This window comes from the organism of the source record quoted next, unplaced genomic scaffold, assembly GCF_019419815.1.
Source record: "Pyrus x bretschneideri cultivar Hongxiangsu unplaced genomic scaffold, Pyrus_bretschneideri_v1 Contig10, whole genome shotgun sequence".
Lineage (NCBI taxonomy): Eukaryota > Viridiplantae > Streptophyta > Magnoliopsida > Rosales > Rosaceae > Pyrus > Pyrus x bretschneideri.
In genome coordinates, this window is record NW_025999391.1 from 6,704,217 (window position 1) to 6,721,160 (window position 16,944).

Consider the following 16,944-nt stretch of genomic DNA (forward strand, 5'->3'; position numbering starts at 1 on the left):
GCCGTTCAATGTATATAAATTTTTAAGCGGTAAAAGAAATCCACATGGGGTGGTGGCGCAGTTGGCTAGCGCGTAGGTCTCATAGCTTCTGAGTTATCCTGAGGTCGAGAGTTCGAGCCTCTCTCACCCCAACGTCTGTTTTTGCTTTTTTCAATTCCGGCATGCGCGTGCGTGTAGGAAGGTCGAGGTTTCGTTTCTATTCTCATTGGGATTGAATAACTCAAGTGAATAACCTAATTACGAATATTTATTCAACTACCTATGAACTAATTCTGAAGCATACGGTTTATGATGAAGTTGGACTAATTTAAGTTTTGGCAAGCTAAGCCTACGGTAGCTTGGTCTAAACTTGTTTGGTATAATCAAAATATTCTTAAGATGAGCTTTATTCGTTGGTTGGCCGTTAAATGCAAACTTTCTACTGTGGATAGGATTTTAACTTATGCTTCGTTGGCTACTGTCAATTGTTTTAGCATATATTGCCATGTCATTGCTGATATGTTTGAGATATGATAAATATGTCATGTCATCACTGATGCAGATAAAGTTAGTTATATTAGTTTGTAATAGCTTATAGTGTAAGATAGTCGGGGTAGCAACCTGGCTGCTCACACGGTTGCCTTGTTTATTGCCAAAGATGGTGATCCATTTGTTTGGGACGAGATTGACCCTGAGTTTTTATTTAATATTCTTGTTATAGATGTAAACATTTCGATTAAATTACAAATAAAGCAAAACATACACAAAGCATTTTCTTCATTGTTCTTCTTCCTTAGTGTTATATTCTCTCTTTCTTCATTTCCATACTACTGTCAAGAAATTGTATTCTCTACTCTAGTGTTACGGAGTCCCATTGCTACCTCTTTTTTTAATGTTCTTCTAGCGATGGTATCTGGTCCTCGGCGTTCGAGTGTAGTGTCCCTTGGCTAAGGCTATCTTTGCCTCTTTTTGTCATGTGGGCTGCTAGCCATTGGAAGGGAAAATCTCTATCGTCGATAGCATTGAAGTTATCTCTTGTTGCTACCATGTATGTTGAGAGAGTGGAACAACCGTAGGTTTAAGAATTCATGTCAACCCGTTGCGGTGGTTCTCAACTCAATCAAGCCCACTATTAGACTTCGGTTGAGTTCTTTGAAAATCGCACATTCCGCTGCTAATGAGTCTATTTTACGGGAATGGAATATCCCCCGATTCGTCAGTATTTGTTGTTGCTGCTTTGGTCCAGCGTTCTTGCGCTTAGGGATTCAACTCAAATTAATCATTGATTGCATCTCAAGGAAGGTGCTCTCCCCCAGGGCAGTTCAACTCAATTTCTTAATGCCGTGTTTTCAGAGAAACAAATTTTGTAGAGGATGTTATAACTAACATACTTTCGGACACGCGGAGTGGATGGAACTCATGCATGAATTCAAGCAAACTAGTAAAATCACAATCCATAATTTCAACCAGGTCTCCAATATTACAACAGGCAAGCGTCACACAGAAAACAGCATCATAATTCACAAAAGAATTAAAAGAATAGACATCACTACCAGATAATAACAATCACAAACCAATCCTCTTTCCTTAATGAAAAACAAAAATTATCATCAATCATAGTTCAGCAGCACCTCCTCTGTTCAAAGCTCTTTCCAACCTCGTCTCGAAAGGGGTAGAATGCCAATTCACTCTTTTATCCTGCAAACCCATAGATCTGTTATCAGAACCCGTCAAGACCTAATCGAGAGGCTCACAAATCTTACTTGACATTTACCTCTCTGTATTTGCTGGTTGTGTTTGGTATTCCTTTGTAAGACGAGGCACCCGAACTCTTGGCAGCGGGAGGAGGAGCCATGTGATTCCAGTAGGTTCCGACAGTCCCCATTATGGCCATCTCGTCAGGGCTTCTACTCGGTGACTTCCTTGGTGAAGATGAAGCCGAAAACTGTCTGAGCTCTTCAACAGTTAATGCACCTAAAATTGGTCGATCTTCATGGCTTCTCACTGAGTTTGATCCATGGGACGTGCTATTCTCAGGTGTGAAGGTGTCTAAAGCAGTTGTGCTGGCCTTGTTAACCGGTGTATTTTCTGATGAAAACAACCAGTTCGAAAGGCTAGCATCAACTGCCATTTCTTGGTCGGAATTCTTTGAATGCTTCTTGTCATGATCGGCTTTCGATTTGAAGTTCAAACTTGGCTCTGAACTGAATGAAATCCGGGGTTCTTGATCCTGTGTGAAATTCTCTTTCTGAGGTTTCATCAGTGGTGTCCCTTTGGCTTTGAGAGCTTTCCATTGTGTAAGATTCTCAACAGGGTTTAGCACCGAATGAACATAACCACTCCTATCGCGCGCATTGTGGTTCAACCCAGCTGGTTTCATCGGCATTGAACTATCAAAATCCTCAGTCATTACTTGACGTGTAGAAACCCCTCTGTTTGATTCTACAATTTCATCTTCGTACTCTAGTTCCCCATCATCGTCATCGTAATCATCCTCATCTTCACCATCAAGATCACAGTCCTCATCATAGTCCAACGCTTCGTCTTCATCATCGCTATCCCTGCAATTCTGGTACCTATGATTAGGAGGATAAGACTCTGAGCTCGAAGTGACCGAACTATCTTCAGAGGAAGACTTAGATTGGCACGGTTTTTCCAAATTCTTCCCCTCCTCTTCCTCCTTCCCATTCTCTTCACTATCCAACAAAGGATCCAGGGTTTCGTTGGTCGAAACATGCTCATAGGTCTTGACATTCGAATCAAAAGTAACTTTCTTTCGAGTACTGAAGCTCAGTTCCTCCACTGGCTTATCCCTACAGAGCATAAACTCATAACTTCATTTCGATATCGAAAACCCCACAAATGAAGTGTAATTCAAATAATCAAAGAGATGCAATTACATTCAAAGAAAACAGTGGAGTGATAAACACAAAATTAAGAGGCAATTGAACGCAAAAAAAAAACCACGAAAGCCAATCACTCACCGGACTTCTTCCAATGCCGGGATAATAGGTTTTTCCTCAACCACCAGTGCAGAAGAGACGGCAGATTTCCCAGGCTCGAAACTTGTATGTCTCTGCCAAAAACAATGATTAATTGAGAAGAAACACAATCCAAAGACTTGAACTTTTAACACTTTTCCAGAATAAAACAATTAAATCAAAATGAAAAACAAACAAAAAGCAAAAACTACTAAATGAAGCCTAAATTCATCAAAAACAATATGTGGATTTTACTCGGAAGTTCGGAATTCACTGGACTGTTTACAAACTAAACCCCAGAACGGAAACAGTAAGGAATCCATTTTCTTTCCTAGAATTTTCTCGGGAACCAAACAGACGTAAACACAAACTTACATGGTCTCTGTGGTGAACCCTGTACCTCTGATTACTCCTGTGTTTTTTGTCTTTGGAAGAACCAAAACATGCAAGAAAGCAACCCATGATTTCGATCTCTCTCTTTCCCTACTCTGGGTATCCCAAAGATTGTGTCTCTCTGCAAAAGAAGAAGGATTTGGGTCCTGGGTTTTCACAATTTCACATCTCCATCTTTTCCAATGTGTGTGTGTGAGAGAGAGAGACAGAAGGCCGTTGGGGTTGGTAGTAAACTTTTGAAGGATTTGGGGCGGGGGGAAGGGGAAGGGGAAGGGACAAAACGGTCGTAAACCTTTGAAGGATTTGGGGCTTTTTGGAGGGGGACCCAACCAGAAGAGCCGCCCCTTATGGTTCTTTAATTTTCGGGAAAAGGGAAGTGACCGTTAGGGTCTGTGTCTGAATCATCACCCAGCCTGGAAACTTTGAGATTTTTTATTTGACACCGTTCCTCACTGAAACATCCGTTGACTGTGGGTCCTACATCTCCAAGTGTGACTCAATAGTTTAGAAATTAGAATACTACTTAAATGAGGGACTGACTTGCAACCCTTTCCTTGTACTCACCTTGCAAGTAAGTTCCTCTCCTTGTACTCACCAAATCCACCCAATCAATGAATTTGGATCATTGAAATTTGATCTAACGGCTAAAGTTATTATAACTTTTAAAGGGGCCATCTGTTTTTACTTTTTAGTCGTTGGATCAAATTTTAAGGATCCAGATTCATTGATTGGTGGATTTGGTAAAAGGGATCCGGAGAGAATCCCTTTCCGATTACAAGGATCAATTCTTTTTGCTTTTTTCTTTTCTTTAATTACCAAAAGAATTGTCGTTTAGTATTACGGTCTAATAGTATTCGACTTTGCGTGTAGGTGAGAGGTTATGTTCGATTTTCGCCAAAGACAAATTTAAACAACATTATTGCTAGCCCATTGCAGTGTTAAAAATATTGGTATCGGTGGAAATATCGATATGTAAATTTGTGGAAATATCGACGGATATACCAAATATTGATATCGATATCGATTGTTTTCGATGGAATTTATGGAAATTTAAAATCAAACTTTAAGAATAGTCAAACTTAAGAATAGTCAGAAATATTGATTATATCTGTTGATTTTAGTCTAAACTTAAGATTTTCTCCAATATGAGATGAAATTTAGACTTCATCTCCCATTTGCATATCTTTCTTTGATTTTTGGAATGTTTTTATGAAAATATCGATTATATCGAAAAAATTTAAACATGTGAGGCTATTGTTTGTTAAAAAAATAAACAAATAAAAAAATAAAATACCAAAAGAATTTGGTAAACTTCTTTTTAGTAGAGTTAGTGGGTTAAATTGTTAGTTATTAATATAAATTTGAACGTTGTCAATGCGGCTGTTTGATTTAGTTTAGAGTATAAGAAAACTGCCTAAGTTGAACGATCCTGGCACTTGTCACTAGGGTGCTTGGGTACTAGCGGCAACAGTTAGGAAATGGAAAGTACTTGTCGCAAATGACCCTAAAGAGCTTGATGAATTGAACTTAGAAGAGTATGCAAACAAAAGGAAAATAAGAATTGACGACACCGCATCGTTGAGGCATGTGCCACGTTAGATAATCATCAAGCAATGCTAATCAAGTTCAGAATCCCGGCCCCCTTGATATTCATAACACGTACTTTCTTCAGGATGAAGTTGATCCTATATATGGTCAGTGATGAAGGTCGAGAAAGCTCCGTTGGAGTCATACGCTGACATCGGCGGATGGGATGCCCAGATACAGGAAATTAAAGAAGCTGTTGAGCTGCCACTGACTCATCCCGAGCTATATGAAGACATTGGTATCAGGCCACCTAAGGGAGTCATATTGTATGGAGTGCCAGAAACTGGCAAGATCTCGCTTGCAAGGGCAGTGGCAAACTCTACATTAGCAACTTTCTTGCGTGTTGTATTTTCCCCAAAATTTTCCATTTCCCCCTCTCATCTCAATTCTCAAGTCGAGTTCACATCTCATGCAAAAACAGAATTTGCAAACCCTTCCCCTTCAAATTTCACACACACTGCGAATCGGTGGGTCTCAACTCAAGTCTCAAGTCGAGTTCAAAGTCTCACAGACTCTGCAAATCCTTCTCCTTCACACAGAATCTGCAATTCAGTCGGCCTCAACTCTCATCTCATACCCAGTTCCCCTTCAGTTCATTGCCTGCATAATGCTATTCTTTCCTCTCCACTTCATTCCAGGTAAAATGGTAAGAACTTAGAACTTGTATTGGTTATTAATTTAGTTAATAATTTGTGATTAATTTTAGGGTTAGTGTTAAGGTTAGGGTTCGTTTGAAACAAAAAGGGAACTGAGCTTTTTTCTCTTTTGGGTTATAATCAAGAGGGGATTTGATCTGTTTCAGATTCAAACAAACCCATTTTTGCCTCTCTCAGATCCGCCGATGGATGTTATCTGTCAGTTGGACAACCACCGCATCAGATCGACAACCATTGCATCAGCTGACAACCACCGCATCACGGAGTCCTCTCGGATCTTGGCTTTTCCTTTGTTATTTTTCTATGATTTTTGGGTAATTTTTTTTAACAACTTGTGTGAGTGTGAGTGTGTGTCTTGTTTTTTTTTGTTTTGTATTTGATCCCTCAAGAAGCTGAACGTCTCCTCAGGGAACCTGGTAAGTGATTCACCTTTTTCCCACTAATTATTTCGAGCTTGAATTTGAGATTGTGCATAATTAGTCTACAAGTTTGTGTTATAAAGAAAATCAAAGGAAATGTGAGTTTGATAGTTGTTTTTAAGACTTGACCAATTGATGACACATGAAACTGAGATGAAATTAAGAACTAAGGTCATCTCTAACTGAAGGGTCCAGAGGGTCAGAGGGCCGAAAATAGCCTGAAAACCGTCTCCAACTGAGGGCTATGCCAGAGGGATGTGGAATCTGAGAAGGCTCTACGAAATCGGAGAGGGCTAGAGGGCTGGAGGGCTGGTCAGAAAATATAGCATTCCTATCGGTTATAACCTACAGGATTGCTTAAAAAAAAATTTTGAATACAACGGCTAGTCAGTTAGCCGTTGTATTCAATTTTTCTTTTTTTTTTTTTGGTTTTTTGGGCCATTTTTTTTTTTAATTCTTAAAAATTCTAATTTTTTCCCCCTATAAATACCTAAACCATTCATTAAATTTAAGTTCTAATTTTTTTTTATTTTTTTGGGCCAGTTATCGTTGTAGTTTTTAAATTTAAGTTGTTGGATTTGAATTTAAGTTGTTGTATTTTTTTAAAATTAAATAATAAATTATGTTTAGCCCTATGGCCCTCGGTTGGAGACGGAAGCAAATATGGCCATGTACTGTTCATTAAAATATTACTATCTTAGAGAATCTTGGAGGGCCAGAGGGCTAAAATGAGCCCTCTGGCCAGCCATCGGTTGGAGATGGCCTAAGGGGCGATTGTTTACCCTCACTAGCCTTCACTAGACTAGATTGGACTAACTATTAGTCTAGTCCTGTGTTTGTTGTTCCACAGGACTAATGTTAATGGGACTAACTGGAATTAGCCTAAACTAAGGACATCGCTAGAGGTTCTTAGCGAGAGTTCTCGAAAACCATGGGACTAACTGAAACCCCTCTCTACTCTCTATTTCAGGAGACGACAACCACATCCTTCCCGCTCTCCCTCATGCACCACTAGACGGCCACCACTCTTTCCTTTCTCGCCCTGAACCCATAATCACGATACCTCAGATTTGCCCATCCCCAAGATGTTATACCGCCGAACTCGTTGTTGAGAGGCAACACTTCTCTGCTTAGTTCCTCGACTTCATCAACTCCCAATCTCGCTCTCCTAAAACCATTTTCAAACATAACAGACTTGCAACGCTTCGCCAGACATCTTTTGAATTCAATCTCTCCTCATTCGATTCGTTTTGGGTATTTTGGTCTTTCACTCATAACTCCACCAATCTGTTCCTGGAGAAAAATCAGTTGCCGCCATGTTTCTGCTGGATTGCTTCTAGGGGTTGTGGCAGAAGGAGGCCAAGATTCTATTTATGGGTCTAGATGGCAATTGGGATGATTTGGGGACTGGGTTGCTTTGGATGGAGAAAAAAAATGGCGAGGGAGAGAATAGAAAAATAGAGAATTGTTATGAAAAAAAGAATGGAGTATACTAATAATATAAATTAAATAATATAATATTAGGATTTGTTAATTATTCTACTTTTTAGTTCGATTTTGCACTAAACACTTCACTAAGTCAGTTCAGCTTAGTCCCTGAAGCTAATCCAGTCCAAGATAGTCCCCTAGGTGTTCATTGTCACAATCTTGTATTCTTATATTTCATAATAGGCTTAGATGATGAATCGATTTAAGTTCTGCCAGTTGTAAACATTGAACCATGCCGATTTAACACATTATTTTGATGCTAGTACGTTATTTTAAGGTTCCAAAGCTATTTGAGCATGTCTACATGATTTTGGTTATGCAACTTATCCTTATATAAGTTATTTGTTATTTGCATTAGTGTTTGATGAGATTTCTATTTTTGTGAACCGTGCTAATTGTTAATGGCCCTGAAGTTTCAAGCAAGTTCGTTGGTGAAACTAAGAAAAATGTTAGGGATCTATTTGTTGATGCTGAGAATGATCAAATGGCTAACGGGGAAGGGAAATATATATGTCAAGTGCACTTAGGTTGGTTTTTCAATAATTGCTAATGTCATTATGTCCTTAATTCCCTGGGAGACCAGAGTGGTTTGCATGTGATAATCTTGATGAAATGGATGCTATTTGTAAGACATAAATATTTCTTACTCGATGCTATTTACTAAGATTCCTTGTAGGCAAGAAGCGAATGCGGTTAAGTTACATTGCATGAAGAACTTGGGTCCAACGACTGCGGTGGGAGAGGATGGGATTCTGAAGAAGGGCTTGGTTGTAAATGTGTGGGATTTGTTGTAAATAATACATGTATGTTGTGAGATTTGTTTATCTTATGAAAATTTAGAATTTTTTCTTTTGTTTCAAAATTTTATTTTATTTTTAAATAGAACCTATTAGGCACGATTTGAAATTGTGCGCATGATTGTATGTCATCTGACATGCTTTTCAGAATTAGGGCACAAATAGGCTGTTATTTGTGCCTTCTATAGGGGCACAAAAGTAATATTGTGCGTTATTACCAAGGGGCACGCCTATAGAAGACAAACAATATTACAGTTGTTGCACTGTTGTTGTTGGTCTATGGGCACATATGTTGGTGCTCCTTAGTCTCAAAGGGCACAAATAATTTATTATGCACTGTGCCCATATTTTTTGTAGTGCATGAGCCATGAGGTTAATTCCAACATATAAATTACGATTAATAGCATGTGGCCTTTCAAAATTAGGAGGGAATTAGAGACAAGTGGCGAAGTTGATGGTGATTATCTTTGTTTTTTCTCAATTTAACCTTTTGGTTAATTTTGATTTTGCATGGGAATTAACAAACTTGGGATCGTTTTCCAGATTAAAAAAAATGAGGTTGCTTGTCAAAAGAGAGGTTCCAGATCTTTCGATAATTTGCTGTAGTGAGTTTGTCTTGTTTATTTGTTCAATAATTTGGCCTTTTCTTTTGTTTTCTTGTTGAAGAATTTCATTAGTTTAAGAGGACAAAAGGCCCAACAAGTTAGGGTTGAAAACGAAGTTGGCCAGTCTCTAAAAAATTTTAAAATAAGTGACCATCAATGTGAAAGAAAATAAATCTAGATTGTTGGAGCTTGAGTTGGCAGGTTATTGGTTAACCTTATACTTAACTGACCTGTCCCCAGAACTTTACAAATAGGTATGAACTGATCACAAGACTTTCAAAGCCCCAAGTCCATATTCATTTCATCAAACACTTGATGGCAGAGGTTGAAGAGAAAGGCTCAGAAGACGATCACACGCAAGATGGGACTGTGGACGATCTCAAAGGTAGACCAATTTTAAGATGAAATACTGGGAGATGGAGAGCTTGTTCCTTCATCGTAGGTGTATAAAAATTTCATAACTTATATGTTCTTTATATATTCTAAGAGTCACGTAGCTAGCTACGAGAAAAACTAGCATATCTCCATTGTATAAACATGCTGAGTTTATCTTGCTTCGACCTTCTGTCACTTGACAAGGGAGATGGACTTAAACGTTGTGTATGATTAAGAGTATGGAGTACATGTAAGTTTTTCTCTCAGTTTCATAAAACGAAATGATCCTCCATTTCACTATTTGACCAATCAACATACGCATGCATTTGTGATTATTTAGGGTATGAAGTGTTTGAGAGGATGGCATACTTTGGAATTGCATCAAACTTTGTGATATATGTGACAAAGAAGCTGCATGAAGGCACAGTTACCTCTGCAAACAATGTTACCAACTGGGTTGACACTGTTTGGATGACACCACTTTTGGGAGCTTATATTGCATATGCTTATCTTGGTCGATATTGGACTTTTGTTATTGCTTCTGCCATATATCTTGTGGTACAAAATTAACTCAATCACACTATTATGCGATCATGTTTGTTAACTGTGACACAACATATCGTTTGCAGGAGTTAATTCTTAATTATTTAAATTATAAACTCTCAGCGAGCAAACTTTAATTAATCGTTCATGAGTCCGAAGTCTTATTAAACTTTACATGATTTGTGTTTTGCTTCATTCCAAGGTTATATCAGTTGAGTTTCATTAATTGATGATTTGTATAATATGCTTCTATATGATACATGAACGGATGCAGTGTTACTCACCACCCTCAAGTGGCGCTAATACTCATTACCCTTTAATGAGTTTAATTTTTGAGATTTGTGTCTATCCACTATACAGATCTCGAAATTTAAACTCATTCAACGATAATAAATTGGGTGGTGAGCATCACCTTCACTTAAGAATGAGGAGCAAAAATACCTCTCAAACTTTGTTCCCCTCTACAATTTTTTTTGGTTTTGTAATTTTTTGACAAAAAGAGTGGCCATTAGCATAAACATTCACATTAATTGACAACTATTTTGCCATGTTTCCAAGAAAATGAATTTGTCAAGTATATTTTGGGAATAATTGGTGGTTTGATCACACATCTCAAGCCTCCTCATGTCCCCCCTTACCAGCTGCCTCTCTAACTTTTTCCAATCTAGTTGTCAAATACTGTAAAGAGATTAGGTGGGCTATGAAATTTCCTACTTGAGAAAGTTATGAGATCATAATAATTTTACATCTTAAGAAGATTCATAATTTCACCACCATTCCTAAGAGAGAGGAAACTAAAAGTTTTTGCTTTTCAGTCTACTATTAAGTCAGTCACACACTGCAAGTTTAAAACATGACAATGCATGCTTATCTTAGTAAACTATCACAATGATATTTCAGTTATTGATAATTTTATCTGCTTCTTTAGCTTTCTCATGTCAAATCAACTATAACCATAAACCAACTAATTGTTAGTCTACTGGTCCTTCTCTTATGAACGTTGAAGGAGATCTCAAGTTCGAATCATCTTTCTCTGTATCACGATAACTATTTGGGCAAAGGGATACACTTCCGCTCACAATTTTCGTTCTCCTCCTTCAGTTCGCTGTGCTGGGAATTGCTGATTCCTTCGTCGAAACGGCTAAGATAGAGCTGTTCTATGACCAAGCACCAGAAGGAGTGAAAAGCCTTGGGACTTCATACTTCACTGCCAGCTTGGGAATTGGGAGTTTTCTCAGTAGTTTTTGATGCATGACAGAACCAAGGGTATCGAGGAGAGGGGGATAGATAACCTAGGATTCACTCAACCAGGGGCAACGAAGCTCACTCACGTCGCTAATCGTGGATTCGCTCACACGATCAAGCCAAATGCTTGATTGGGGAAGGAGAAATCACTTACTTCAATGCACAAAGCAAAATATATTTTAATTCATTCAAATCTCCCCTTCAAGGCTTTCTAGTACAATATTTATAAGCGTTTACAAATTAATAGACCTCAAGTTTCCATGACATCCATTCAAATTGTTTTCTCCAAGTCTTCCTCCCGCATCAGTTTTCTTCTTTCTACAGTTTGGAAGATCATCAAGCAACGTGGCCGGGGTTGGATTCTGGATAACTTAAACGTCTCTCATTTCGATTACTACTACTTGTTCTGGGATGCCCTGAGCACTCTCAACGTGCTCTTCTTTCTACTCGTCGCAAAGTACTTTGTTTATAACGCAGACGCGACAGAATCAAAAGGTGACTTTGCCATGGAAACTTCCCCGAGCAAGCCTTCGGCTCAAGCTTCTACCGAAGCCTCAAATGCTTGACGAGTAAGCTGATGACAAGCTTCATGTCCAAGCTATCATGTACTCATGTAATATAATTTGAAGAAGACTTTCAAAAACTAAACAGGCTATTGTCAGGTAGGTAACGCAATGGTATTCGATTGCTAGAAGTAAATAATTCAAAATAATACTTGACATGAACAACAAAAACTTCTCATGAACTTTGAAATTTTATGTCTGCAGAAGAATACACATTTTTAAAGGGATCTGAATCACTTTGGTAGAGACATTGGAGAAAATGCCGTTGAGAATGCATAAACCTAGCTACAAACTGAAATCTACATGTGGGACGTCAACATTAACAAGTCCCTATCAAGCACGTACAATACTATTAATACAATCTATCAGACTATTGCATTGCATTTTTGTCAACTGAGAAAAGGCTCTAACTGGCATCTCGCAATTGATTCCAAGAGCCATGTGTGACCGATGATTTGTGATCCAATTTTTGCAGCTATATCCTGAGCCTCATTGGACCGTTGCCAAAGGATTGAAACTTCTTCCCCGGCCCCAACTTGCATCCTTCTGGTTGATCGAGGTTGTATACAACTAGCGTCCTTGAAGCTGTCTGTTCAAGACACCTTCGTTCCACCACTTCCTTCTGAGTTGTTGGAAACAGTGCCTCCTGCTGCAATGCTCAAATCTTGAAGATCTTCCTTTCTATCAAGTACAAAATCACCAGCAAAATAGAAATTCAAACCATTAATGAGCTTTGGATCATGCAAAGGAAATAATCCAATAACTAAGATCAAGTAGTTAACAAAGACTTGCATAATCAAATCGAAAACTAAAACGAAAGGTGCTCGAAGTTGACCGTATAACGGGAGCATGGCAATGGAGAAGCACACAATGACATTATTTAAGATCAATTCATACAATCTTACTTTGTGTCCTTGAGCGTTCATATTTCCTTTCTTCTAATCGGAACATTAAAATTTAAAAATGCATAAACTGCCAACCGAGGACTTGATGAAATAATTGTGTTATGTTTATGACATGGTACGGTGAACAAAAAAATAGATCATCAGGCAGACATTTTAGTTGGACAGATGTATCAATGGAGGTGCACAAGAAGATTAAAGTTAATGCATTTGCACAAAGTATTCACCAGAGGAACTTACGTTATTTGTTGCCTGAAGCCTGCCAGATTTTGGGACATCGCAGCATCCATAGTTATCAAGACCAGCTTCGTATGGTTCTTCATTCACATGGCCTGTGGCTTCCATGCATGCTTTTACAGTTTTACCCCTACACCCGTCAATACACAGAAAACAAGGGAAAGACAGGTTAGGTACACAATTATAAAACACCTCGGTCAAAAAAGCGCACATAATTTTTTTTTTTTTTTTTTTTAATAAAACCAACGATATAATTTTCATTTCATGCCATAAATAGACTACTCAGTATAAGAGATGAAATATTTATCCTTTACAAAAGTGCAAATTTTTTTTAACACAGGTCGTAATTTAGTCAAATAGTCATTCATAGAAAATGTAACTGAAGCAACAAGGTAGAATATCTGGGAATAGCTTACAGTCAATTTTCAGAATCCATCTTCCAGCAAAAATGGCCATGCAAGTTTTGAATGTCCTGGCATATGCACCGTCTCCATCCAGGGCTGCAATCACATGAGTAACATCTAGTCTCCAGGTCTTTGATACAGTTGCACCAGTCTTCTCAGCAAACTTGTTTAAAAGAAGCTGCACCATTCAGATAAAATATATAAGTTTCTGATACAGCAACCAAGATATTAAGTTTATACAGTAGAACATCTCAACAATGTTCTCGTAAATGTTTTCCATCTTGAGATAAGCATTTGCGGACTACAACCAGCATAACGTTATTAAAATTAAATCAGTGATTACCATTTTCCACAATTCTTGTTTTCATGCAGATATATATACAGAAAGTGAAAACAAAATAATAATTTTACCACTACCTGGTCAATGAAAGACAAGCAAAGAAGGGATCAATATCGTTGGAGAAAGATTCAACGATTATCCCAAGACAACCATATGCACCATAATTGTCCCCATTCCCGTCATCAGGACTCCATACGAACGTGTAACCAAGTAAATCTTGAAGAGCCGGCAACTTGACACTCTCCCCAACATCAGCTGTTTCAGAAAACTCTGCCTCTTTAACCACAAGGACAAAACCATGTCAAGCCTTATCCTTGGATTGGCAATAGTGACCAATGCTATGGAATCCATCAGGTATTTCTGCGGGCTTATAAAATCTTACACTTTTTTTTCTTGTCCTCTGATGGAGTGCAGGCCCAGATAAACTTAAATTGGGTTACCTTGGAAACCTCTATTTCTCCGAGATTGATTCTTCCAGAAGCAAAACCTTCACCTGAGAATAAAAATACATCCCTAAATGATCATTTAGAAAAGTAGTCCAAATTTCCATTTAAATAAACAATTGGAATCACAAGAGCTATGAACATATATATATTTTCACCATTCAAGACTACGAATTCTGAAGCATTCAGTGTTTCTCATTGATTGTATAATGCTTAGTCGTACTTGAAAAGATTCTTTCTGAATACTGAGCTGCAACATAGGTGAATATGAAACGAGCTACTTAAATTGAAGCTTTTATTAAGAAAAGGAAGAATAAATACACCATAATCTAGAAAACTCACAATTAACAACATCAAGCACACTAATCACCCGAAAAAAGATGAAACCATCCAAACACAAGGTGAAGTTCAAAATATGTTGCGTCACCTAACAAGTAAATTTCCACTCGTAATTCATTATTCAAAGGAAGAACAGATAAACCCCAAGTTCTAGAGCTTTGAAATCAGCGATCGTGTGCTAAAAAAAATAGACCCAAACTATTAATACCTTGCCGAATCATTTGAAAATGAATATCGACGGAGCTTGGATTATGGCCAAGGATCTGGGTGGCTTCGGGGGAATTGTGCGTGATGAAATTGGCTGTTTCTTGGCTGCAAAATGCGGTCACTATGTTGATGTCTTCTCTCCCCTACAAGCGGAAGCCATGGCAATTAGAGAAGGTTGGTTTGGGCGTTATCTCGGGGATATCAAAACATTTTATTTGAGTCCGACTTTCTTCGGATTGTGGACAACTTGAAACATACTTCCACCAACCTGTCCTTGGCTGGCCAGGTTGTCGAAGATATCAAGGCCTTTCTCTCTTCAATATGAAGCTTCATTCACCCATACAGCTCACCAAACCAACGGAGTTGCTCACCGGCTTGCTCGAATTGGTGTTGCTTCTAGTCAATTTAACAAATGGTTAGATTCCCCCCAAGTGTAATCGTTGATTTACTTGTTGAGGATACTTTATCGCCTTAGTTGGCGTTTTGTAATACCTCTATTATATCAATCTGAACTAATTTATTAAGTAATTCTTGTTATAGTAATAGCAACGGATTAAATAACGCAAACCCATGTTTTTAACTGGTTTTGGATAACCCTAATCATATAATTTCTTAGTTTTCATCAAGCAAGGTGCCAAATTAGTAATCATCAAGCAACACTAATCACATTTCAAAGTCACCCCTTCGGATTCCTAGCACTGTCATGGTCATCAGCCTCCTAATCTATGACCGCCTCTTCAGTTCTGTTAGTCCGGCGTTACACGAAAAACCCTAGAGGAATCACACAGCTGAAAAGAATGGAGTTGGGTTGTGATGTACATCATGATCTTTTGTTCATTGCTTGTTTGTCCGAAATGAAAAGGCTGATCAGCATCATCTTCAGGACAGGCGCCAAATCTTCTGCATCTATTTTGTGTGTGATTTCTATCATTGATTGACACGTATTAAGTTTATGATAACAAAGTTAAAAAGAACTAATTTATTAACACAGTGTTAATCAATGGTAGAAGCCACTACACACAAAATTAATGTAGATCATTTGAACTCAAAAGGTGCCTCTCGCAGAATCACAAATTTTCATTCTGCTGCCACAGTTGGCTTTGATTCCAAAATCTGATCATGGATAAGGAGATGTTTAAACAGATCATTTATTTTTGGTCAATGAAAACCCTATTAAGATTTTCATGGCGCAAGAAACCACTTTCTCTTGTGAAACTCTTAGTATTTAGACTACGGACATATGTTATGGAAGTGAGATCCATCTAAAACTCATCCATGCGAACATGTCTTATTTAAAGAAAACATGCTGAAAATATGCTTCGTATGTGTCAACAACAATTATCCTTTTACTAATCACGTAATGGGTGTTGCAGACACGGAAATTTATGATTGTAGGCTATAAAAATGGATCAACGTTTGCCCACCATACTGTCAGATTCTTACTAACATAATTCTCCAGCACCCTCCTGAAATCTTCATGGAATCTTCACCATGGCTAATCTAGGTTTCTATTTTATAATACATTTCAATTTTGATGACACGTTGATGTGGAGTGATAGATAAAAATGTGAACAATTTTATAGGACTCGCATCTTCATGAACGGCTTAACTATATGATTCCACGAGACTGATATTCCATAAAAAACCAAAGAATGACAGTAACATGAGGTTAATTCAACTTCTAAATTAGATTAATAGCATGTGGCCTACCAAAATTAGGACGAAATTACAGACACGTGGCGAAGATATGATGATTATCTTTGTTTTTCTCCATTTAACTTTTTGGTTAATTTTGATTTTGCATGGGAATTATCAAACTTGGGATCGTTTTCCAGATTTAAAAAATGAGGCTGCTATGTCAAAAGAGAGGTTCCAAATCTTTCGATAATTTGTAGTTGTGAGTTTGTTCTTGTTAATTTGTAGCATAAGTCGGCCTTCTCTTTTGTTTTCTTGTTTAGGGTATCATTAGTTTAAAAGGACAAAAGGCCTAACATGTTAGAGTTGAAAATGATGTGGGTCAGTCTAAAGTAATATTCGTTTTTAATCTAACAGCTGATTTATTCACTCGACACAAACAATAATAAATTTAATATCATATACATACATTTAAGAAATTAATAATAAATTTATCAAATGTACATTTAAGTAATTTAATTTCTTAGCAAATTTTACACGATTGATTATGGGTTCGATTTTTGGCGTAAATGAACCACACTATATTAGCAGGGAAATGATGAAATATCTCTATGAGTCTTCTCAGCCCCTGAAAGAATAGTAGAAGGTGAAGGAATGCGGTCTTAAAGAAATGCCAGTAATAGTCAGAAAGAGGCTTAGCAAGAATTCGAAAGTGGGGATGGAGCCTTAGCCTTTCACTAATAGAAAGAAAGAAGTGTCACAGTTGCTCAACCTAACTATGCAAATATTTACATGAATTTTTTTAG

General features: G+C 37.8%; 2 protein-coding genes and 1 non-coding gene across 4 annotated transcripts; 2 read left to right on the forward strand and 1 right to left on the reverse strand.

Annotated features, from left to right (window-relative positions):
- The first annotated feature begins 46 nt into the window (after nt 1-46).
- Nucleotides 47-131, forward strand: TRNAM-CAU. Its single transcript is given in 2 exon segments — nt 47-84; nt 96-131. It is a non-coding gene; the product is annotated as a tRNA-Met (tRNA).
- A 1,287-nt stretch (nt 132-1,418) lies between these two features.
- LOC103928740 (protein JASON) lies at nt 1,419-3,707 on the reverse strand. The gene is made up of 4 exons (XM_009337822.2): nt 3,336-3,707; nt 2,964-3,055; nt 1,754-2,792; nt 1,419-1,677 (listed from the first exon to the last, which is right to left on the reverse strand). Exons 1-4 carry the CDS (start codon nt 3,420-3,422, stop codon nt 1,594-1,596), a joined length of 1,302 nt encoding a protein of 433 aa, XP_009336097.2. The 5' UTR covers nt 3,423-3,707; the 3' UTR covers nt 1,419-1,593.
- A 1,288-nt stretch (nt 3,708-4,995) lies between these two features.
- Nucleotides 4,996-6,485, forward strand: LOC125468318 (spastin-like). Of its 2 annotated transcripts, none has more exons than XR_007250699.1 (2): nt 4,996-5,586; nt 5,743-6,485. XR_007250699.1 is itself a non-coding variant. In XM_048563929.1 (2 exons), the coding sequence occupies exons 1-2, from the start codon at nt 5,055-5,057 to the stop codon at nt 5,912-5,914; spliced, it is 696 nt and encodes a 231-aa protein (XP_048419886.1). In that variant the 5' UTR covers nt 4,996-5,054; the 3' UTR covers nt 5,915-6,485. The 2 variants fall into 2 exon arrangements, 1 of the variants encoding a protein (XP_048419886.1); XM_048563929.1 differs by having other exon boundaries at nt 4,996-5,578.
- Nucleotides 6,486-16,944: the final 10,459 nt, after the last annotated feature.

Bases quoted from the DNA above. Each gene is read 5' to 3' on its own strand.
- LOC103928740 (XM_009337822.2), bottom strand. From the start codon at position 3,422: ATGGGTTGCTTTCTTGCATGTTTTGGTTCTTCCAAAGACAAAAAACAC. The intron at 3,056-3,335 runs GTAAGTTTGTGT...TGTTTTTGGCAG, and splicing joins GGGTTCACCACAGAGACCAT to AGACATACAAGTTTCGAGCC. The intron at 1,678-1,753 runs GTAAATGTCAAG...ATGGGTTTGCAG, and splicing joins CAACCAGCAAATACAGAGAG to GATAAAAGAGTGAATTGGCA.
- LOC125468318 (XM_048563929.1), top strand. From the start codon at position 5,055: ATGAAGGTCGAGAAAGCTCCGTTGGAGTCATACGCTGACATCGGCGGA. The intron at 5,579-5,742 runs GTAAAATGGTAA...GATCTGTTTCAG, and splicing joins TCCTCTCCACTTCATTCCAG to ATTCAAACAAACCCATTTTT.